Source organism: Coccinella septempunctata, chromosome 4 (assembly GCF_907165205.1).
Source record: "Coccinella septempunctata chromosome 4, icCocSept1.1, whole genome shotgun sequence".
NCBI classification, from domain to species: domain Eukaryota; kingdom Metazoa; phylum Arthropoda; class Insecta; order Coleoptera; family Coccinellidae; genus Coccinella; species Coccinella septempunctata.
In genome coordinates, this window is record NC_058192.1 from 26,002,616 (window position 1) to 26,027,461 (window position 24,846).

General features: G+C 35.4%; 2 protein-coding genes and 1 long non-coding RNA gene across 6 annotated transcripts in view; 2 read left to right on the forward strand and 1 right to left on the reverse strand.

The window, feature by feature from the left end:
- LOC123312256 (E3 ubiquitin-protein ligase MIB2) overlaps window positions 1–5,193 on the forward strand; it is a 28,798-nt gene extending 23,605 nt beyond the window's left edge. For all 3 annotated transcript variants that reach the window (XM_044896590.1, XM_044896593.1, XM_044896591.1), the window contains 2 exons: window positions 40–246; window positions 3,205–5,193. In XM_044896590.1, the coding sequence (XP_044752525.1) occupies window positions 40–246; window positions 3,205–3,535 (538 nt within the window). In that variant the 3' untranslated portion in view covers window positions 3,536–5,193. The remainder of the gene's footprint in view (window positions 1–39; window positions 247–3,204) is intronic.
- A 3,394-nt stretch (window positions 5,194–8,587) lies between these two features.
- Window positions 8,588–24,846, reverse strand: part of LOC123312255 (alpha-mannosidase 2) — a 165,607-nt gene continuing 149,348 nt past the window's right edge. For both annotated transcript variants that reach the window (XM_044896588.1, XM_044896589.1), the window contains exons 5-7: window positions 16,126–16,218; window positions 13,486–13,792; window positions 8,588–12,005 (exon numbers count right to left, since the gene is read on the reverse strand). In XM_044896588.1, coding sequence (XP_044752523.1) covers window positions 9,220–12,005; window positions 13,486–13,792; window positions 16,126–16,218 — 3,186 coding nt within the window. In that variant the 3' untranslated portion in view covers window positions 8,588–9,219. The remainder of the gene's footprint in view (window positions 12,006–13,485; window positions 13,793–16,125; window positions 16,219–24,846) is intronic.
- LOC123312264 lies at window positions 20,371–20,892 on the forward strand. Its single transcript, XR_006537598.1, has 2 exons — window positions 20,371–20,637; window positions 20,757–20,892. It is a non-coding gene; the product is annotated as an uncharacterized LOC123312264 (long non-coding RNA).

Below are 24,846 nucleotides of genomic sequence, written 5' to 3' on the forward strand. Positions count from 1 at the left end.
ACAGAATTATTTTACATCTGCTAAGGAATTTTTTTTCAGAAGTAGTCCAGTTAGGATACTTCCGAATGAAGACACCAAACATAGAAGAAGCCGAAAAGAACAGAAATCTGAGAAAACAATTGAAGTTGGTAGTAGTAGTCAAGAAAATTCGCCAAATCATAGAAACTGCCAATTCCAGAATGAAATATGCACTAGTAAACCTGTAGAATGTTTGGTATGCTCAGAGTACTCAGAAGAAAATGTCAGGTAATCATTCTCTTATAACTACAGCTATTAATTGAGAATTCTTAACCAATACTTCCTAAATTGTTCTCGACGGAATGAGATTATTTATGCTGTTATATTCACCTGGTATTCAACACATGTTGACAAGCCAGGAAAGCGTCTTTCAATGAGCACAAGGTCTGAAAGGAGTGCCATTTTGGTTGACACATTGATTATGTCACGGCAGATACAAAGAATATAGAGGATGTATCCAAAGAGAATCTCTGGATTATAGCGGATCTCTCTCATCATCAATTTATTGTGAACGTTTCACGTGGAAGTTCAAATTAGAACCTAAATTCTGCAACACAAAATCTCAACTAGGCCTATTACCAACTTAAATTCAATTTTTCGTAGTCACCCGAGATGCCAATCATTCTTGAATGGACTATAGAGTAAAGCGCGAGTTCATGGATCACAGTTACAATACAAAATTGAAATTGAATATGAGTTCTTTATCAATGAGACAAACTCAATTGCTTGAGATCATTTTTGGTTTAAAATCGCAAGATTACAGACAGGCGCGTACCCAGAAAGGAGTATTGGGGGGGGCTCCGCTATTATCCACTAAAAGAGGGAAATGTAACAACATTTATTTTTTATAACTATAAAAAATTAGAAAGAACAAATAAAAAAATATTAAAGCATGTAAGAATTGACCAGTTTTTAGTTATTAAATATAATCATTAATTTCTTGTAAATATAAACCTATAAGCCCCAATAGCCCCCCCCCCTGAATACGCGGAGAAATCGGAGAAATGATATCATTCTCTATCTTATGAAAAAGCTCGCAACCGCAAATATTCAGGTTAAATAAGAGTACAATATGATCAATACTATTTTTGCCATTTGATAGGATATTACAATCCATCCCTGTTTCCGAAAATGATGGCGTAATCCATTAACTTCGAACGACATGGAACAGGTTTTTCTCATTTTTCAAGCTTTTCAAGCATTTTCCGAAATTGAAACCCTTCATAATTTGAGGTTGTGTTCTATACATTATTATTATTTATCATCATAGACCTTATATCATAGGTATATGGAGGCATATCAGCTATTTGAATACTTCGCGTATTGACCTTGAATGCCACAGGAATTAATAAAAATACGAAATGCCATGACTGTTATATGAGCTTATAGTCCAAGATTCCAGAGCGACCAGACATAACTTATGAAGATGAAACTTTAGGATCTCAGTAGAGTCTCATGTGCTTTAAATACCTGCGAACTTGTGGAGCTTGCCTAGTGACACCTGGGCAAATACCAGGTGGAAAGGTATCTAAAAATAAGTGTTACATAACTTATTTTCACATGGCTGATTTCTATATATGTTTTAAAGAATATTATTCTGAAGTTATATTATAAGTGACAGACACTTTCCATTGGCCAAAACTCTTTCCAGACGCTTTGAAACTGCCCAAAAATAAACGAACTTTACTTATTTTCTTCTCGATCTTATGATACAGGCATCTTAAACTCCTATTTTCTATGAAAAAATTTGGAGTAACCAAAATTTCGATTATCCGAAATCACTTTGGTTTAATTATTTCGGATAATCGAGACTGTACTGTACTGCAATCGATTGCTGCAAAACCTGGCATCATCTCCGAAAATATAAAAGAATCATTTTTTTAATAAGAGACATGCCTGTCCTTTAACTATTTAAGAATTCGGAAGAAATTACTACCCCATTGTATCTGAATTAACAAGGGATTATGAATGCAGTAATTTAGTTTATTGGGTATAAATATGTGCTATACATGTGGAAGAGTTGATACTCTTAGGTATGTGTATGTGCCATGTGCGAGCAATGTATAGTATGTATACAGTAAAGGGACCCTAAACAGATTGTGAAAGGGAACTGAGTTACCATAGTCCCACTCACTCTGAAAGGTATGCGCTCACACTCTCGGCTAAATAATTTTCATGTTTAGGGGATGTTTGTTCACTACTATTCGTCTGAATGATGAAATATAACTTTTTTATAATAACTTCAATAACATATTTCAATATCAGACATCTGAAAATAAGTAAAGTTAATTTATTTTTTGTGCAGCTTCAAATCGTCTGGCAATTGTTTTGGCCCATGGAAAGTGTCTGTCACTTATAATATAACTTCAGAATAATATTCTTTAAAACATATATAAAAATGAGCCATGTTAAGTAATTATTATTATTTTTAGCCTGGTATCTACCCAGGTGTCACTAGGCAAGCTCCACAAGTTCGCAGGTATTCAAAGCACATGAGACTCTACCGAAATCCTAAAGTTTTATCTGTATGAAAATAAGTTATGTCTGGTCGCTCTGGGATCTTTCTCTATTAAAGGTAAACGTCCATAGTTCCGCATCATACGTAACGCACGGATTGCATGAAAATGATATATTTTTGGTAGGGCGTCCACTGCACTATCGGACTGTTGGCACAACTGCCATCAATAGGCAGGAGATGCGCCGAGTGCGTCCTCTGATCGATAAATAATCCGTTTGACATTGTCAGCCTGCATCGTAATGTCGGAAAAGTTGCCCCAATAAACAATGCCAATGCGTACTGGCAGCACTATACATATCAGTGGACGCACTTATACGAGTTCCTATACAAAGCATTCGAAAATACTTTCGATGTGATTCGTGCCTTCCGTTCGATACAGAACTGTGACGCCTACCTTTAACGTGAAAATCGGTACTCGGTATTATTCTATAGAAGTATAGAGTAACCGGAGAGCGTGTAGCCACTCGAAAACGCTTTCAGTGGACACGATGCACATACTATAAGCCTACTTGACAACAAATTTTTAAATTTTTCAACGAACGTTAAATATAATAATATGAATGTATATTTCACATTAAAAAGGGCAGTAGCTTCCCTAATTGCAAAGGTCCACTGCCTTCGAATATCCCTGTTCTATTGAGGTTACTATTACGATTCCACCTTTTTAGATTGGAGCCTTGCAATCATAAGCCTGCATGTGAAGACTGTTCTTCAAGAATGAAAAAGTGTCTTCAATGTGGAAGTATTGTTCAGAAACGTATTACAAAGGATGGCCGAATAATACCAGCAAAAAGCAGGCAGCCTAGTGCAGAACGTATGAGATACTTGGAATCTAAGATAGCGGAAATAGAAGAGAGTCATGCTTGTAGTATATGCATGGAGAGAAAAAGAAACGTTGTGTTTCTGTGTGGACATGGTACTTGTTCAAAATGTGCGGACACCTTGAAAACGTGTCATATGTGTAGAAAGACTATAACAAAGAAAATTCCTATTTATTGAAGTAAGTAGTATTTAACTGGAGCATATTATTTCAGTCAACGATATAGGTATTTGTTTTCAATCTGATATTTGGGAACAGTTCCACTAGTTTGTTTTTGAATGGATACTTTCTTTAATGTGGGATGTTTTCAATGCTTCCTAAACAACATTGTTTTTGATTCGGTCAAGACACACCTCGTTGTAAACAAGACTATATTTTTCTATATGACATCCATTGGAACAAGTATCAAAATTGCATAAAAAAGGCATGGCAAAAATATCGAACATAAAGATAATTTTTGTGTATTGAAGAAACGAGTTTTGTTTTTTTTTGTGAGATATTCCAAAAACTTCAATCACTTCAAAACATCGGGCCAACAATTATAATGCGTTTCAGAAATGGTAGGGATTTGCATACTGTAATATATGAATTTTGGTCAATTCTTGACTCACGTGTACAACTTTTCAATTAGAATATGAAAGAATAGAAGCATATTACTAGTTTGCTAGTCATGAAATCAACTTATACATCGTTTGATGTATCTTCAGTGAATAAATTATTTTTGTTTTAATTTTTTTTTGGCAGAATAAGAAATACAACTATTGATACATTATTACAGTGATATTTAATATTTGCTGAAAACCAAATCTTTTTAATTGATTTGTGTCTATCCGATATTCTGAATTTGGCGATTTTCTTAGATAACTGCATAATTTCTCAGTTGAAGGCCTACATCAGTCTTTTATTGTGTTAGATTCATATTTCGTTAAATAAATTTGTTCATCATCCCAGTGCAAGAGAATTTTCATAGATTTCTACTTATTTAAGTAAATTTAAATTCTCTTGAACAATGATCTTAGTGGACTAGTTCATTTAGGAATTAATATTGTGATTTAGTAATGGACTGTTCATTTTTTACAAGTCCACTTTGAAAGAACTATAATTGGAGTAGATTTATTTTGCAGAATTCGTGTAAAGGACCGGGCATTTAAATAAACTCCATTTTTTAAATGAAATGAAATTATGTTTAAATGCAACATTGACTTTGTTCTGCCAAGTCGAAATTTTGACAAATTTTTTACTGGAGTAGTAGAATTTGCTGCGATGATTATTTCCTAAGATACTCAGTTGATATGTTAAGCTAGAATAGACTAAATGAAAATTTATGTTTAGTTCTATCAATTGATACTGTATTTTTGAATCAATTGCAACAACTTCTTCAATTCCTCACATTCTCTTGAGTTATATACTAGTCAACTTACTCTTGAAATATTTTGTTTCATTAAACAAACACTAGTTGAGAAACATTTTCTTCAAGAGAAAGTAAGCGATTTTTGCTCATGATGAAGGTTCTAATAACACAATTTTTTTTTGCAAAGTGAAACTGCCCAATATTCTGTCTTTATTACTCAGTTTCAAACTTTATTGAAATAGATTGTTACTTGAAAGAACATTTGAGTTTTCTGGGTTTTTGTTATATACCTTGAAATAGTTTGTTATTTGAAAGAACATCTAAGTTTTCTGGGTCCTTGTTATATGGTTTTTGAAATTGATTTGTAACTTCTGTGATTTGTATTATTTATGAGAATTTTAGTTTTTGAAAAAGTATATATTCGAAATAGTTTGTAGATATTATTTATATTGAAATTTTCCAAATAAAAATATGTGAATAATTCAATCTTCTGGCTATACCATCACAGAACACTAATATACCATACCCATACTATACTATGATTTAAAATAAGTAGATAATGATTAAAAACGAATCACCTTTCCGCTGCTTCAACTCGCATGCATGATGACCACCTAATGGATAGGAAAGATAACTCTATTCAGAGGCCATTGAAAAGGGATGAGTTAGAATCGTTACCTGCCAGATAAAGCTGGGTTATTGTTATAACTTCAAAACGCCTACTGGCATCCTAACGTTTCATCAATTCGTAAAGGTTAACATGGAGTGTAGCCCTGACGAGGTTAAAAAAGACCAAAATCATGGTACGCATCTACTCTTCCACAATGGAATAGTCTTACCATTGGCACTCTGAATGTTGGTTCATTGTCAAGTTCGATTCAGATGTTTGATATTTACATGACGGTATCTGTCCGAATTATCCAATTCATTGCATAATTATAATAATTTGCCATAATTATTAGAAAATGTCCCTCTCAATGTTCAGATGAGAGAATGTGGTTGGTACTCGATTGAGCTCCTCCCTCCTCCTTTAAATAATGTTTCCGAAAAGATGGATTGAGTGTGGTGGGCCGATTTTGTGGTCGAAATGTTTCGCTCATTAGATTAGATTCGTTCGTCAGAAAAAAATCTAAGACAGAATGCTTAGGACCAAATCTTCTCGGCTGACTGATGAGCTGAATCAAGCCAGCCTCCTCAAATGCAGATATGAATATGGAAGCTACATATGTTTCCAGTGATGGAGAAGGATAAAGCCACTGGATTTCTCTGAAGTTGAAGTACCCCACAATGACTAGATTCTTTTCTGACTGCAAGATGGTCACAAAGTGATCGTTTAGAAGAGCATCGGAATCAGAAGGATGTAGTATGTAGACAATCCGAGGCAGCAAAAAAATCCCCGAGGGGACAAATTCAAGAATAAATTATCGATAAAAGGCCTGTGCATCCTGGAGACTTCAATTCGGAAATTTTTAGTGATACTCCTCGCAACATAAATGCACGCGCCATCATATACTAATATTATGTATGCTGTAACAACGGAACGAAACCGAAGAGACTGTCCGAAATTCCTGCATGAAGCAAGAAATTGATCAGGAGGGTCAGTTTGTTGAGGGAGGAAGCTGTATAACTGTAGGAATGCCCTTTGAATTTGGTGAGATCCTTTTCTCCCTTCGACTGCCGAATCAGTTCATCCCGTCCTCTGCGGAGAGCATCAAACTGTTTTGGCGTTGAGTCGAGACCCTGCAAGTCCGAAGAGGTAGCTAGTTTTTTCTTATTCCGGAGGATTTTTCGAGCAGTTATTGGATTCGAGGAGGAGATAAGTAGTGGACGAGGTCTTTGCCCTGTTGATAATCCGATTCTAGATAAGGATAATACATGTCCTGAGTTTAACTGGGTAATATGTTAATGACGTATTGCTATTTTCCTCTGGTATACCTTATAATATTGTGTACTTGATCGATGATTTTTTGATCTTTGTCATTTTAAAAGTTACAGGCAAATGTCTAAAATGGTTTATTTTGTTTAGTTCTACCACCTGTTGAAAATAAAGCCGTATCTTCGAAAACATCCTGTATATATAGTTCAAAGTGAAGTGGAATAGCTCTTTGGCAATTTGGGTGAGAATATTTGACATCAAGATCATCTGGTAGACAAATGCTCCTTCCCGTGGAGATGCGTAAAGTGCTCAGGAAGCCATAGCAGCAATGACTGCACACTCACCAGAAAAGGTGAAGATAGAAATGCCACATGCGTCTTATGTGGAGAAGAGGGCCATCCAGCTAGCTACAAAGGATGTAACTCACTGCCTGTCTGGGAAAGTCGGCGATAGCATTTCAGGCAGAAATCTTCGCCATTGATCTGTGAGCTAAATATTTGCTTAGCATGGGTTCGGCGGGTAGGTCAATGAAAATCCTGACGGATAGTCAATCCGCGATTACATCCCTTGCAGCAGACAAATGCAACTCGGCACAGGTATTTGAATGCAGATCTAAACTCTCCAAATTGGGAAGTTTAAACAGACTGCAACTGATTTGGGTACCTGGACACTCTGGCCTCAGAGGCAACGAAGTATTGTATGCTTTAGCCAGAGAAGGCGCAGTATCAGCGCTTATTGGCCCGGAACCAAGTATAGGAATTTCCAATTCCTTAATCAGGGAACGGAGCAACAGCTGGATAAGGCATTAGGTCCAGTGCCTCCCAGCCCATACACCAGGTGTTGGCTAGGATTTTCTAGAACCAATCTGAGATCTATCATGGCGGTTTTCACAGGACATTGTAGACTCAGAGCCCATCTTAAAAAACTTAGCATCGTCAATGACCCGCTCTGCAGACTCTGCTTAGAGGAGGACGAAACGATTGAGCACATTCTCTGTGACTGCCCGGCGGCAGACAGGGTCAGACTTGGGGTATTTGGTTCTCCGAAGATGGTCCTAGAGGAACTCAACAATCATTTCCCCTCCGACATCATCTCCTTTTTGAGTAGGATGGGACTGGAGGGAGAGATCTAGGTCTACGAGCTTGCCTGTATGCTACAATAGACCGCTTGGTCGCAGTGGCAGGTTTGGTTTATCCGTTCAACACACCCAGCAATCAGTAAGATCATCTACCTAGGAATGCTCTGTTCCTTCCTGGAGGATTCTATATCCGACTTATTCATTAGACATCTGATAACACTATGTATTATTGACAATCAATTTCCCACCAACCCATCTTCCTCTTTTGACATCAATCTTACTACCACTCACAATTTCAGATCCTATAAAGTGTGAAAAAATTGTTGCTGTTAATAACTGAGTTAGTTTGCTTTTGATTTGTCCAACTCCCTACGATACCACTTTCATACCATAGCATGGACGAGAATACAACCGGGTTAATAGTAAATACTTGTTCAAAAGATTGTTTTCATTTATGGTTATGTGATGATGTTCGTCGTACAGCAAGGGAGCATTATTGCATGTGCAGAATAAAGAACAACCTTGAGTTTTTGGGATTTGGACATCCCCTTCTAAGACAGGTCCAACTGTAGTACAGAAATGATGATCCAATGATGGCAATGCTCTTTTGGACAACCCCACAACATAATCATCGCATTTCAAATGGTTTGAACTTCTCCCTATTAGGACGATAGCTGTATTTCAGGAACCGTTAGGTGAGTGGTAAGCATTTTTTTCACTACTTGAAGTAGGTAGGGCGATGCTTTTTTGTCCACAGAATTTGTTTTTGGAATATTTCATGATTGTATCTGAATAGTTGATGTCGTGAAAATCCCTGATTTGCTCAGAAAATCCTTGAATTGAATTATGCACTTTTAACTTACTGTGATAATCTATAATATTGAGCTAGACCAAAGACAGGATTTGCGTGGGGAAATCAAAATTACTCAGAAATAAAAAATTTATTATCACTTCATAGCAAAATCTTCAGGAATTTCATTTGTAACAAAATTGTAATTACAGTCTACTAATAAAAACACATTTATTTCCGAAGGATAATTCACGAAACATTTTAAAAAGTATCAAATTTGATTTAGAATTCACCGATTTGGCAAGTCCCCTACATAAATGGTTCGATTTGATAAAGACGACAAAAGTTAAGCCGAACTAAAAATATCTTTCTAGGGAACCTGAATGTAGCTAAAAGAAATATACATTTAAAAGTGAAACACTACAATATTACAACATTCAACAAAAATAGTCGCATTTCTATATACAATTATCTACAGTATTCATCTGAATTATACAGAGTGATCATTTACATTCCATGAAACTTTTTGAATAGTTCAAACCTTTTTTTCGGTGCATTTTAACTGAAGATGAGTAACTTATGCAAATTGTATCAAATTCGACACTTTATCAACTACAAATCACCCAAATATACTGTCTGCACTCATAAAGTGATGATTTTTTTTGCTAATACGACAATTTTAAGATATGCTCATCTGTCATTCAAGTTGTTCATGAGAGTTTTAAAAAATCACTCTATATTGTACTGAATTAATAAAAAATAACAAGATCATTCGAAAGTAACATTCAGAGTTTTTATCGACATAGATTCTATATAAATATCAGCGAGCTTTGACACATTTTCGGCAAGTGTTTCAATTCCTGTTAAACTTTTTACTTCGAAATTCTTCACTTTTGCATATTTAAATGAACTTTCGCCATTAAACATCGTAGCGTTGCAAGTATAGTTACTGCTCACCATACAGTCATAACCTTGTCTATGTAAAACTAAAAGAGCACTATTTGAGGGAAACTGAGAATAAACTGAATCGGGTTGGGTTCTTAGATTCATTAAATGAACATCACAAGGAAATTGCTTGTTGACCAACTCGATGGTACTATTAACATAATCTTGATAACTTGGGTCTAATAAATAAACATTTGCTGGATATATCAAGGAATTCGATAAATGATTAGAATATAAGGAAGGCCTTGAGTAACGTTCTTGTTTAGCATCTGTGGACTCTGTAGGACTATTGAAATATCGTAGGACTTCCCCTTTTTCGAAGTTATCATCACCGTTTTCGAAGCGCTTCAGATTGGTATTTAAAGCAGGTTCCACTGATATATCTTCGATTAGGAGCCAGAAGCGATGGAGTGTAGGGTAGTTATCCACTATGCCTTCTCCCATTCCTCTAGAATCATCATATAATGTCCTCCGATCTAACATTACTTCTAGGAAACCTGGCTGCCAACTAGCTGCCCCTTGAGCGTGAGTCGTCAACAAACTCAGTCTTATATTTTCGTCTTGAATATAAGCCATAGTGGTTATAGGAAAATAGTTGCCTTCGATGCCTATTCTTTCTATTTTAATATGCCTTTGGGTTTGGAAACCATTGGAGTCTGTATAAAATTCTGGTGGTTCACCATTTTGAACGTCAGAAATTATTCTCATAAACATTTCAGTTTCTCTATTTTTAGGGGGATTTTCAAAGTCGATGGTATTTTCTATGTTCAATCCAGCAGAAAATACTGATGTATCATCATGAAATATTGTAACACTATGTACAAGGAAAGGGCCATAAATAACAGTTAACTCACTATAAACTGAACCTGATGTGATTAATATACTCATCTGATCTTTGTATCCTTGTAGGACATCTTTTTCAATTTCTCTCTCGTTCGGATCTGGCATAAATAGATATGCACCAGAATGAAATTGGGCACTTCTATATGCTCCAAAATGAATTCCACACTGCATTATTTTCGGGTTGTGTTTTCTGGTTACAGTTTTCAGTAAACCTGTGTTACCATTGAATAAAATTTTCAGTTTGTGGTTTTCTAATTGAATATCTCCGGGTGGAATGTTTTTTAAGGTGAATATTGATTCAATGGGTTCTTCTTGCGGTGGTGGCGAGTGATCGCTATTGACATGTGGCTCTCTCTGACACTTATTACAGTATATAGTTGACAGCTTTGAAGAAGAAGTGGTAGAATATACTACTGTATATGTAGAAACCGACAAAGCAGATAATTTAGCAATGAAAATAATTTCAAATTCAGTTTTAGAAATCATCATTCGAGTATTATCTTGGTTCGAATCCCAAACCGGACTTATCTGGTGTTGGACATCGTTGTTTTCATTATCTAAAATTTTCACATTGCTGGTATTTGTTCTCAATTTTATCACATGCTCTTGTGGTTGACTCAAGGAATTGTACAGAAGAACCTTTCGAGTTTGTTCTGGACCAATTGTGATTGAGAATTTTTTCGCCATTTTATCGTAAGATTCACGTTCCATATCACTCAAAATTAGATCTTGATTTGACTTTATTTGTATATTCGGAAATAACAGACTCTGTAACGCATTTTGCTGTATTCTTATTGTGTCCCTAATTCCCTCAAAGAGTTTCAAACCGTAGTCCCTCATCACAAATGATTTACTTGTACCAGTTATGGCGTCATGATGTTGAAAAAGGCCTAAATTCCTCCTGGATTTCACCAAACCCTCGAAATCGCGTTCAAGAATTTTAATGTGAGGTTTCAATTTATTTTGTCTAGCTACATTGAATGCTATAGTATATAATATTTCTGCACTCCTTAAATTATGTTCAAGTTCTCTGTCTAATAATTTCATGAAAGGCCTTGTAGTGAAATATCCCGACCAATAGGCGGGTCTTCCTTCAGAGAAAATATCAGAATAAACAAAGAAATCCCCTTTTAGTGTTGGGAATTGATCAAATCGTTTAGTAATTTCTTCAAAATAATCGTGTGGAGTACCAAATTTCACCTCTGCCTTGTAAACATCTTTGTTGGCGTTGATATAATTGATTAATTTCATGTAATTTGTGTATTGTTGATCCCACTCTTCTAGTACGTTATATCTGAAGTCGTCTCCAAGAGGAATTAATACAACATTGTGGGGGAAGAGAGATCCAGTCCTGGCATACTGTTCCAGAAGAAGTTCGCTTTTCTGCTTTATATTTTTGTCTGTTATTTCTTGAGCTTTGATGGAATATTCGGTGTATTCACCTACAACCTTTCGGAAATCGAAATTAAGGCAAATGTATGGATGTGGTCCGCAACTGTGTTTGATGGAGTAGATGTCGAACGGCTGATTATGTGTTAAGAGTGTTCCAGATGGATCAGACGGGGACCACTGCGGAATCCATCGAAAATCACCATATTGTTTCAAAGCCAGCCACTGTTTCCAAGCGTAATGTATTCTTTGTATCACTGTTCCTTTGATGCCTGATTTTGCCAAGAGATAGGGAACAGTGCTTCCGTGACCAAACGGATCCACAGACCAGCCTGATTTGGGTTTGACACCAAGGTTTGAGAGAACCCATTGATGACCTGTCAACAAATGAGAATATGAAATTAGTTAAATATTTATTTATGCATTTAAAAATTTCATCCAAAACTGAGCCATGAAAATATTCATTCTCGATATTTAATTTTCCTCCCGAATTCTCGCCTTTGTAATGCACAGCTTTCTGACAATTTCGTACAATATCCATAAGGCTGAGCTGTGGCTTATCCATGAACTTAAAGAACTCCATGTTTTGGGATGAATATTCTTCGAACCATTATATAGATCACTTTTAAGATGCTTCATGTATTGGTAGTAAAACTTAGTTCGGTTCGTTTCATAAACATGGTTTTAAATCGAATGTTGTTGATGCCCCATAGTGGCAGCTTGTAAGACAGCAGTCCCAAAATATTCATCTGATATCGCTCTGCAGTTCATTCAAAAACCTTGACCTTTGCTGTATTGAATATGTTAGAGGGGGTGTCCAACTCCAACCGTTTGTGTTATTCTTAATTACAAAAAATCTAGTGAGAATTTGTCGATTTTGATTTTACTGACTTATTCATCATCATTTCATCTAACTTTCGGAATATAGTTTTTCATTTATCTGATTAATCTTTTTCGAACAAAAGATATCATCCACGTCTTCAAGTTTTTTCATTATGACCCTTACGTACCATAAAAATACCAACAATTCAAAGAACCCAACTCTTCAATCTAAGTTGGGCGCTATCTGAGGAATATTCGAAAGTTTGGTAAAATAAAATTATTCTTCATATATTCTTCTCGTATAATGGTTTTCGAGTAATTTGATGTTCAAACATTAAGGGGAAGTAGTACATACGATTCGAGATCAAGTTGGTTGCTTTACGGATGCTACCCCAAATACGGGAATGTACCACATCTTTGAGCAATAGCCTGAATTACGAACTGATACAGTTGAAAAAAATAAATTACCACGAAAGAGGTAATACTAGGAAAACTGAATAATTTTCAGTTATTTCTGAATTTCAGGGTGATTTTGGTTTATATGTATCACTATGAAATTTTTGCAATATATAAACAATTGAATCGCCGATGTCATCCAGCGCTATTTTTATCGAAATATGTTGAAAAACCGTCGAAATATGATTGTGAAAACAAGTTTTATAGACACTAAAGTGTCTCTCTTCTTTTCTCATAAAAAACCAACTAAATTGGAAAAAAGACATGCAGCATTTTAAAAAAAAAAATTGATTTTTTGAGAGGAAATGAATTTCTTCCATACATTTGCACCATAAGGTAAGTATATGTATGTATTAGTAACTACAGGAATTGAATAAGCTTATATGTACATACATATATTTTCACATGGAAGTAACAACGTTGCATTTTAGTACACCAAGAAATGAAACTGACTTTTGAGTCAGTCAGACTCACTGTGGTTAAAGGTTAACCAAAAGAACGTTGTCAGTGCATACGAATTGAATACATTCGAAAAATTTACTAATTTTTGACAACAAGTCTACTTTCCCTACAATTTACCTTCTATAAGCTGGTCTACCATGGCAAACACATGCGCATTAGCTTCATCGGTCATCACCCATCCTCCGGTTACTATTTCTAACCTTCCAGATTTGACAAGGTTTTTTAACGCTCGTTGCTTACTGGGGTGGGCCTCTTCCCACCAAGCGTTCAAAAATGCCGTTTCGGACCAAATAAATGTGAGGTTTTTGTGCTGCTGCAGCTTGGAGACCATGTGATTCATTATTTGTCTGGACGTGTAATGGAAGTAGTTTTCGAATGTTTTAAGCCATCCTGGATCGTTGTGGGAATGTGGAACGATTATCACCTAGCACAAATGAAATTGTTATTGTATTGTTACTGTTTGGTGACGTGCAATGACGTAGAAATGCTGCAGGTGAAAAATGTTTTTGCTTCAGAGCCAAACAACGCTGATGTGATATCCGCGGCGGCACTATTCCTGCGGGTGAAGCGGAGAACACATAGAAACGGCCACGATCAAAATCGCATGATGTAGGGAACACATATGCTCGATTATGACTGCTTACAATTTGCGAATTTTGATAAGAATAATAGTGAAAATGTGCGAGTTTGAGAAGGAAGAAGGACATTTTACTGGTATTACTTTTAGACGAAGGGCTTGTTCCGATATTGCTGGTTTTACTGGCCCGCAATCGAATAACAATAGAACTCGAACGACTGGGCCAATAGGCATCGTCTCTGAAATACTGACAGTACTGTTCAGGAATATCGGAACAGACGGGAAGAAGACCATAATGAACATCAAGCAAAAATTAGTTAAGACATACTGATATTTACTTTTTTGAGGATATTATATACTCCATTCACATTTATTTTAGCAGTCGGTTGGCCATGAAATAATTTTCTCAAGTTTTTGTAACTAGAACGTAGTAAGGTTGGCACTCATGAAATGTCGTTAATGTCATAACATAACGCTGCTGTCACAGCTAATATCAATTTTTATTATGAAAATGCCGAAAGTGATTGAAAAAAGAGACAGAGTTTCAGGAAGTGCTATTTAGAATTCAGGTTCGCTCATTCAAATAGTGTTATATCCTGATATTCTAAAATCCACAATACGTCAGACGGTAGCGAACATATTCAATGTAAGAGAATAGAGAATTTATATAATGTTTCATCTGAATCTAAACGACTTATATTTTATCTGACTATTTCCACAATCAGAAAGATTGTGAATGAAGAGGATGACAAAGAATTTCCTTCTATTGGGAGACCCAAAAAAGTGGTGGCATTTGAGAATTTTATATTTGAGTGAATTAATGCGAAAAGTTTAGGTACTAAAGGGTTTTCAATGAATGTCATCGTAGAATAAGTTCCCGAAAATTGATTTTTCAATTTTTCATTTGACTTGTCCTATACATTGTAAATGTCTTAAGGTACCAATAAATACCTAATTATTATTATTATATCAATGTATTAAGATGAACAGCCACAAATACGCGGCAGTTGTCCTGTTAATTGTTTATTCGTGTGAAATTTTTGTTCAAAGGTGAAGTTCATCTTGACTTGATGAATTGAAAACTTCCTTTGATTCCTTTCACTTATATTGATGCAAGATGATTTTTGTTGAGGAATTAAGCATTCTTGAAATTATCTGTTAATTCCTCGGGAGATACCCATTCCCAAACATTGCATCATAATATGCATTTCATCTTCGGGTTAATATTTTTGAAATCTTCAACTGATGTAACGTATTCAAACTTTAGCCAAAGAAGATAACGAACATTAACTCTCCTCAAGCAAGTGCATATTATGATATTATACTGATCTTGTATTTTCCAGTTATTTGCATATGCAAATAACTGGATTTGGTATGCCTTCAATCAGTTTGTATAAAGTTCAATTATGTTCGTCACATATTTTCCGAAGAGATTCGACATTGTAATAAAATACGTAATAACAAGAACTTTTACGTAGAACGGGTAACATAGCGTTGATTTAAAACCCTAAAATGTTTTGACAAGCTTCATAACCCCACATCGAGCCCCACATTTTCGTACTATACAGAGTGAAATGTGTCAAATTTTCATGGCCAATAACCGAGTGCTAAAATAAAAGTGAATGGAGTATAGAAGGAAAAGGCGAAGTGTTTGGGTTGATATTTTCCAATCAGGATTGGACATGTCATAGAGAGCCTACGACTTTTTACTACTTACAACTGAACTTGCTTCTGCGTTTGAAAGCGAATCGCCGAGTACCTCGTGACTGAGAACCGCTGAACAGATTGTGACAGTATGTGAGAATTAATACGAATTTAACGTTTAAAAACGACATTATTCAACCCATAGCAACAAGGGTAAGTTGACGTTTATCCATTCAGTGAAATACAAATATTTAACTCACAAGTTGAATATGAATTTTAAGTCTCATAGTTCTCGGGATGTTTGCAGTGAGCATCAAATTTGGGACACCCCGTACATATAAAGATGAAAGAAAAAGTAAAAAGGTTCACTTTTGAATGTTTTTTCAACTATTTTCCAATTTAATATGGATGTAAAAATTGATGAAATGTTCATACAAATATATTTGTTTCGATTCATCGATAAATAAAAATGTAAGGAACCAATCTAACTGGCAGATGGTGATGACGTGTCGCTATCTACAGAACCATGAACTCACCTTCAGTGGAGGTCTTTCAGGATCCATTTTCTGCCTTTCATATCGATCATCGAAGGATTTGTCCCAATATTCTTTGGTTTTCATCCAACTAGGCTGAAACAAAATGTGTTTCTCAACAATTGTAACTGGTATTATGTTCAATTTCAATATGAAGGAATGAAACTTTTGCCTGACCATGTAACATTTCCAGAGACTTGAGATAGAATTTCCAACAAACGAATTTCAGATAGAAAAAACAAACAGTAAAATACATTTCGAATTCCGAAATTGGTAGGATTAATAGAGAGCCCCGGACGGAATTGAGAAATACGTCTGCCATTTTCAGAAAGAATGTAATTCCCTAGTGCTTTACTGTTTCTGTTTCAATTCAATTAATTTTTTCCATGCCTGACTTCAACCACACTCTGGAACTGAAAAGTTCATCCTTCGAAATAGCCAGCGGCGGAATTCGTTAATTCACACCCATTCGCCCATTTCCTTTTTCCAATGCCTTACTATCGACCGCTTCTTGCATCTATATGACATTTTTTATATTTAAGATTAGGTTGATATTATCGTTTTAGTCAGTGTTAGGAAGTAGGAAATTTTGCAAAAGTTAGGCAATTCGCAGATTATTAGGAAAGAACACAAAATATCGAGATTTATGAACGAGGAGAAAAAGTTCTTTCGTCCCACAATCTTTATCAGGTGTTAATGACGACTAGTTTCGAGACTTTTCAAAACAGTCTCATTTTCAAGTCGTCACAAGATACAACCTACATTGCCAAAATACTGACGAATTTCTGTCAAATAAAGTCCTTTCTTTTCTAAATCAGCCGAATCAAATGATTGAGATTTATTTTCCAAATATCAAAATCTATTTCTTCAGGATCATTTGAAGAATTTTTGTTTTCTGAATTGCAGAAAACATATTTTTTTTAATCAAATTCAATTTTCACTTCGCATAGCACACTTGTCCAAAAGAGAAACGAACGAACGAAATAGGGATCACCAAGTTCTTGAAAATTGCCAAGTTCTCCGTTGGTACTTGTGTCCACCTAAATTTCGAAAGAAGAACAGATTTTCTTTCTGTCAGTATTGCCACTAATACCTACCACTATCTTTTTCTTTTACTGCTTTCACGGTTTCAGATTTAAATCATTTTCACTCGCATTAGTCGAAGTTGCTTTTGTTTCACTCATCATTTTATATTTTTACCAAAATTACGTTTTTCTTTATTGCTTGTTAGTGAATATTCTGAATCAGAATTGAGTCAAATGCCTCAGCAGACGTTCTATTTACTGAAGAGTCGATGTCCCTTATGGTAAAATAAGACTACCACTTTGTGATGATCAAGTGTTGGTAGAAAAGAAATGAGTTGTAATTCAGTCCAAAGCCAATTGGAAGGGTGATCACGTAGAAAGTGGCAAAGTCAAGAGTCAAGTTCAATTGACAGAACTGGGTCCGTTAGCAGTGGCGTATCGATAGATAGATAGATAGATAAACGTCTTTATTTCAAATTATATTCCCACATAGGAAACCACAAAATGAAATAGTGTCCTGAATTATTACAAGAAAAAAAAACAATCAAATTGCACCTAAATAGTCTTCCAAACAATATGGCTCTAGCTCTAAAAAAAATTTCTTGGTTCTAATTTATAATAGCAATAGGTGTAGTTAAAAAGAAGAAAATTCAAAATAACTTCAACTTTTGTGCCGAAACGTTGATATTATTTAAATTTCACTGCATGATTATATAATTTACGACAATGCGAGCTTGTGTGACGTGGCGTGTGGGGATACCAAAGGGAGTCGAGTATTTTCGATCACCTACTGAGCCTTCTTTCTATATTTTCTTGGTAATAATAACCTCACTCAATCAAACGGGGTAAATAGTGCAACTACGCGAAGAGACTATGAGTTCGTCAAAAAACTAATCTGACGATATCTGACAAATATCGGGGAACCACCAGATAGTCGACGGGGAATCACCATGTACGGTGTCGCTGGTTAATCAAGAAAATTCAAGATCTTGAAATTTATTGAGTCAAGACAAGATTCTATATGTCAAGAAAAGGTCAAGACAAGATTTTTTTATTTTCTTGACTTTTTCTTAAGACAAGACAAGAAGTATGTATGTCAAGTATGTCATCAAGACAAGAATTCTATTCTTGTTGATCCCTAGAACGAAATCAGATTTCAGGATCTATTTTGAGAATTCAGAATACAGTCCTGTTTTCAATTATTTAGTTATATTTTTCAATGACAAGAACTTTGTTTTGTAAATCAAAATAAAACAATAAATTCAGATGATTCAAATTTTTATTTTATTCAGAAATGGATGGTTTGGCAATTATGAATGGAAAATGATATCTCATAAATGTCGACCACGGTTACAGCGGTGTAAAATCGCATGATCTAGCTAGCCCTTTAACGGCTGAATTTCGTGAAATTATGCGATCAGGAAATTTGGTTTGCAATAAATCCATTGTTTCGGTAGATGTGTGACTTGTGGCACCGTCTTGTTGAAACCACATACTTGTGATATCCATATCTTCAACAATAGGCCAAAGTTTAGTTGTTAACATCTCTCGATTATGTTGACCGATCTGTAAAACTTTTACAGATCCACCATTTTCATAGTAAATTTTTATTATTTTGAAACGATTTTTGAGTGAAATGGAATTCATTGTAGCTGTAAGGTTGTCCCTGTAAGGTTAGAAATTTGTATACTTACGATTTATGACATGCTAAGAGCAATAGCCATGACCTGGCAGGCGTCAGCCCTGCACGTCATCAGCCCCTTTATTTTTTGGACTGTTAAGTAAATTGAGTTTCAAAACTTGTTTCTGTAAATTTGAAAATTTAATAGGATAAAGTTTATTTATTGTACATCTTAAAAAAAAATTGACAGGCGATTACAATAAGCAGAAGTATATGACAGATCAATTAGAAAACGTACAGTTGATGAGGTAAAATAAACTTTATCCTGTATACTTAAAAATTTTATATGTTTTCAAGTAAACGTCTCAGAGTAAATATGTACAATGCCAGGTGGTTTTGAAGAGCATAAGACCTTGACAGGCGAGGGGACAGCTGCTAAGGGCGTGCAAATAAGAAATGTTACATGAACGCATACAGTAAATGCAATGTATTTTATTGGGTTTTATGCAATCTACATTATTTTTAACATTCATTTTCTTCAGCATCATCCGAAATTTCGATATCACTGTTTTCATCATCATCTGATTCTTCAACAATGTTTTCCTCATCTGAAAATAGTAAAAAAAAATATTTTAATGAATCAATAAGGTTGTTAAGAACTAAATATCAAGCTCAATTACATAGGACTGCGTATTAAATGTTACGGAATAAAATAGTTGTATGTTACCTGAAATGCATTCCTCAGTTTCAGTCGATTGTGCTGTGGCAGTATCAGCAGGTCCTTGTAAAAGTATGTCGTATATAGAAGATGGAACCGTATTCCCCTCAAACCAATTAAATTCGTAACGACTATCAATTAAGTTCCAACCGTTATTTTCAGGTGTAAGAATTGTTGGTTCTTTTAAATTACAATTTCGCCATATATTTGTAATGTAGGCAGTTCTCAATAATTGTTGATGTAGTTCACGTTTGCAGGGTGGTAAATTCGATGAATCATAGCTTACTACTTTTTTCATAAACACTTTAAGATTATTTGTGTTGTACGTAGCAAGGAACTTTTCATAACATAATCATGAAGAGGTTGATACAAAAATAATATACCATACATGCCAAATGGATGAAGATGTATCCGACGTATAAATAAAAACATGTGACACAGGCATTTTAATATTACTGCTCGGAAACATGGACCATCTCCACAATAATAATTTAAAAATCTATATGGAATATGGCACTAATAATTTTAAGAAATGGATAAATATTTCTGAACTATATACAAAATTGGGACCTTCTATATGCCAAAGCTTACCGGGATTTCATGCATTAACCGGTTGCGATTTCAATCCGTCCTTTTCAAGAAGAGGTAAAAAAAAACATTCCAAATATTGCAAAAATCGAGTGTATATCAGAAGGCATTTAAAGAATTAGGAAACGCAGAAATAGTACAGAAGAAAGAAAAAATTTTCCCGATACTAGAGAAATTTGTATGCCAAATGTATGGTTTGAAATGTTCAAAATCAAATAATGCACGTTATGAAAAGTTCCTTGCTACGTACAACACAAATAATCCTAAAGTGTTTATGAAAAAGGTAGTAAGCTATGATTCATCGAATTTACCACCCTGCAAACGTGAACTACATCAACAATTATTGAGAACTGCCTACATTACAAATATATGGCGAAATTGTAATTTAAAAGAACCAACAATTCTTACACCTGAAAATAACGGTTGGAACTTAATTGATAGTCGTTACGAATTTAATTGGTTTGAGGGGAATACGGTTCCATCTTCTATATACGACATACTTTTACAAGGACCTGCTGATACTGCCACAGCACAATCGACTGAAACTGAGGAATGCATTTCAGGTAACATACAACTATTTTATTCCGTAACATTTAATACGCAGTCCTATGTAATTGAGCTTGATATTTAATTCTTAACAACCTTATTGATTCATTAAAATATTTTTTTTTACTATTTTCAGATGAGGAAAACATTGTTGAAGAATCAGATGATGATGAAAACAGTGATAGCGAAATTTCGGATGATGCTGAAGAAAATGAATGTTAAAAATAATGTAGATTGCATAAAACCCAATAAAATACATTGCATTTACTGTATGCGTTCATGTAACATTTCTTATTTGCACGCCCTTAGCAGCTGTCCCCTCGCCTGTCAAGGTCTTATGCTGTTCAAAACCGCCTGGCATTGTACATATTTACTCTGAGACGTTTACTTGAAAACATATAAAAATTTTAAGTATACAGGATAAAGTTTATTTTACCTCATCAACTGTACGTTTTCTAATTGATCTGTCATATACTTCTGCTTATTGTAATCGCCTGTCAATTTTTTTTTAAGATGTACAATAAATAAACTTTATCCTATTAAATTTTCAAATTTACAGAAACAAGTTTTGAAACTCAATTTACTGAACAGTCCAAAAAATAAAGGGGCTGATGACGTGTAGGGCTGACGCCTGCCAGGTCATGGCTATTGCTCTTAGCATGTCATAAATCGTAAGTATACAAATTTCTAACCTTACAGGGAGACCGTTACTTCCAGGGTTCACTAGCTCTTGGACTATTGTAACAATTGCCCAAGTTTCTACTATAGATATGTCAAAAACCAAATGTCAAAACTTTCATATAGTTCCGGTGAGGCCAAAGTGAAAAACAAAGTTCTTGTTGAAAAACCCTATATTTGATCATTTCGAAAGAATTCATAGTTCAATAATACATTTTTCAATTATATTTTTCAGGCAACTTCAGAACTTGGTGTGTTGACGTCTCAGAATGAAAAATAATTGAAGGGAGGGTTTTGCTATCTGAAATATCGGCAGGTGGCAATTAGAGTTATAACTAAGTAATTGAAAACAGGATCGTATTCTCAAAAATGAACATGCAATATGATTTCATTCGTTCGTTTTTTTTTTTGTAACATTTGTTACAAGAGTATGCGAAGTGAAAATTGAATTTTATTGACAAAAATCTTCTTTTTTCAATTCTGAAAACAAAAGTTTTTCAACTGATTTTTATATTTGAAAGATAAATCTGAATAATCTGGGGACTGTCCCTATTATCTTGAAATTGCATTTGCCATCTTGAAGGGTTCTTGAAAGTCAACGAGCCCACAAAATTTAATTGAAATGGGACGTTATATTCTCACGTTATAGATATCGAAAATTAAGGTAAGGCCAAAATCCATTAATCAACCTGTATCTCCGAAACTACGGGCCTAAAGTAAAAAAGGAGCAACTTTTCTGAAAGGCCTAGATGAGCTGCATTAATCACTAGCCTATGGCCAACCACTCGGGAAACACCCTGTATAAATGATATACATAAAAAAAATCCCATTGGTGCTTGTCGACTGAAAAAAACGCTCATGTTGATTCTAGACTGTTACATGAGATGACAGAAAAGAAGGATTTCAGAAGCTTACTCTTATCACATTTCCTGAAAGAAACTCTTTCGGCAAAATAGAATACGAATGAAATTTACGTTCAGAGAAGTGTCGTACGTCGAATGGAAAGATGGCGAATCTGTCACATCGGAAGCAGAGATCTTTCAACAGTGTTTCATTCAAAACCCAACTACAAAGTGGGAGTAAATTGGATTCGATATATCTCTCACGGCATCTTCTCACATCCCGTACAATAAAAACGAAGGGGAAACATGAAGCGATGCCAACTTAACTGAGATATAACATGTGATGACACGAAAGATATAAATCGTGGAAAACTCCACCGTAGTCACAGATGTGGTTCGCTGGTGACTAGTTCTCCCTGCGCTACCTCGACAGCCAGGGATGACAAATATCAGGAAAACATCGACGTATCTGCCGGAAGAAATATGGCGGTAGATGAGTTGCGGGAACTGCCAAACTGGTGGAGAAATTTGACTTGTTACTTCTTCATCATACATACATCTGGACATTTTATCATAACGGTCTGCGACGAGCCGCATTACCGGTTGCCCATAAACAAATGTCTATCATACGAGGTTATTTTGGTGATTGATAGTACTGTTACATTTCCTACCATTAAGAATCTTCATTAATTTTATACGACAGCTGTATACCTATATTTAGTTACATAGAAATCACAATGCCAAGAAGGGGTATGAATCTTGAAAGCAAAGTTGACAGAAACATTCAGGCCCAGGGTGGGCAAAATTGACGATACCTGAACTACAACTTTTTCAACACAACGAGATAGAGGAGAATGCTTGGCACGGTCGTCATTTTTCGAGAAACTAATTCTGCATTCCTCTATCTTCTTTTTTTTCGAGATATAGGCCAAAATTAAAATTTCCACTTCATGTTATAGCCCAGCAAATGAACCTGTTGGAAAATATCATAGTACACCTCTGGATTGCTATCAAAAAGTGTTTCATAATAGAATAGGTGAAGGTTTCAGTCACAAGGAATAGTAGTATACAATTTATTCAGCAGTAACGTTTCGGGTATTCTATTCCCTTCCTCAGGCTTGTGAATAAGACAACGTGATGTAAATCATTTGAAATATTCAAACTCGTGGTGAAAATTCAAATAAACATTTTCTTTCATCTCGGGGACTTAAACAAACTTTCTCAGCATTAAATGAATGGCACAATTATGCAACTGCAGTAGCGATTAAGGCCATCTGCTACCTGCTGCTTTCTTTGTATCTGCTTAACACAACTTTAGACATATCAAAACAATAAAAAGAGCAAAATAATGAACAAATATTTAAAAATTATGATTAGTGTTTCGAAGTAGCGATACTTTTCACAAATTTACTACTAACACTCAGCTATTTCTCAAAAAAATTTTTTTTACGAATCGTAGATGAGTCAGAATCCGCTGTCACTTTATTAGGAATTCAATAGGAGCTCGACATCCGGGCCTTCATAATTTAGGGTGTCCCCTAGCATTTAAGAGTTCCCTAAACGTTGGTGAGAACGAAATCGTAGCTAAGAGTTTAAATGTGTTTAGGCATCCCTTAAATTTTAGGGATCGTTGGTGAAATCGGGCAATAGTCTTCTTGAAGCCCTCTCAGATACCTTACCAAACTATGAAGACGACAAATATTCCTTAAAAATTGAAAAAACTTTCGTGATCCATAAAAATAGCCCTGTAACCTTAGAGTTTAACAAAGAAGATAATGAAAAATTAAAACTTTGTGTTATTAGCAATAACTGACCGTTAGGATTGCAAGTCGAAACTCGAGTATTTCAGAGGGCTGAAGGACGACTTGATGCCTAGCCATTGATCGGCATCTGCTCTGGTACTGAAGAATTCCTTTCTGCACCTTAATCGTTTTTTTTTTGACTCTTGATTTCTCTGAACCTCGTGAGTGAGTTTATCCTTCTTTTTTCTAATATAGTAGCTTATTTCCAATGTGAAAATAATCGATGCTTGGAAAAACTTCAGTGTCTGGTTTCCAGCGGTGGCATAGCTCATTATGATGCTGTTTTCATCACTTTGTGTTTTGCCTCCAAAAGGGGAGTGATATGAGTTTCGCTGTCGGCTAACCAGTCTGGGGATTTTCGGGAGCGTTCTGTGCCCAGTATTTCTTTCGCTGTATTTGTAAGAGATGATTTGAAGCGGAGCCAATGACTCTCAATGTCGTCGTTATAATCCGGTGGTGTTAGGCTATCTTTGACGGCAGCTGTGAATCTTTCTTTTGTAGAAGGGTTTTTGAGATTTGAAGGCGCTCTCTCAGTACCTTTGGCTTGCGTTGGTATTTTGGGAGCATTGAGATCTTCATTCTCGAGATTACCAGCCTATGATCAGTCCAGCACTCCACCTCATTTTTACACTGTGACAGTTGCAAGAGAAGGCCCGTGAACTCAATCTAGGATCTATACAGCCTACATCGATTGAAGTAAGGCCTTCAACTCGGCGAAACGGAGAGCACTATGGAAAATCATGGGACGCCTTGGAGTACCAGAAAAATTCTTAGCAGTGTGCAAGAGCCTCCATACCAACAACACCGCTAGAATACAGCATAATGGCTCCACAACCGACCATTTCTCAACCAACTCCGGAATAAAACAAGGCTGCGTATTAGCGCCTTTACTGTTCAATATTTT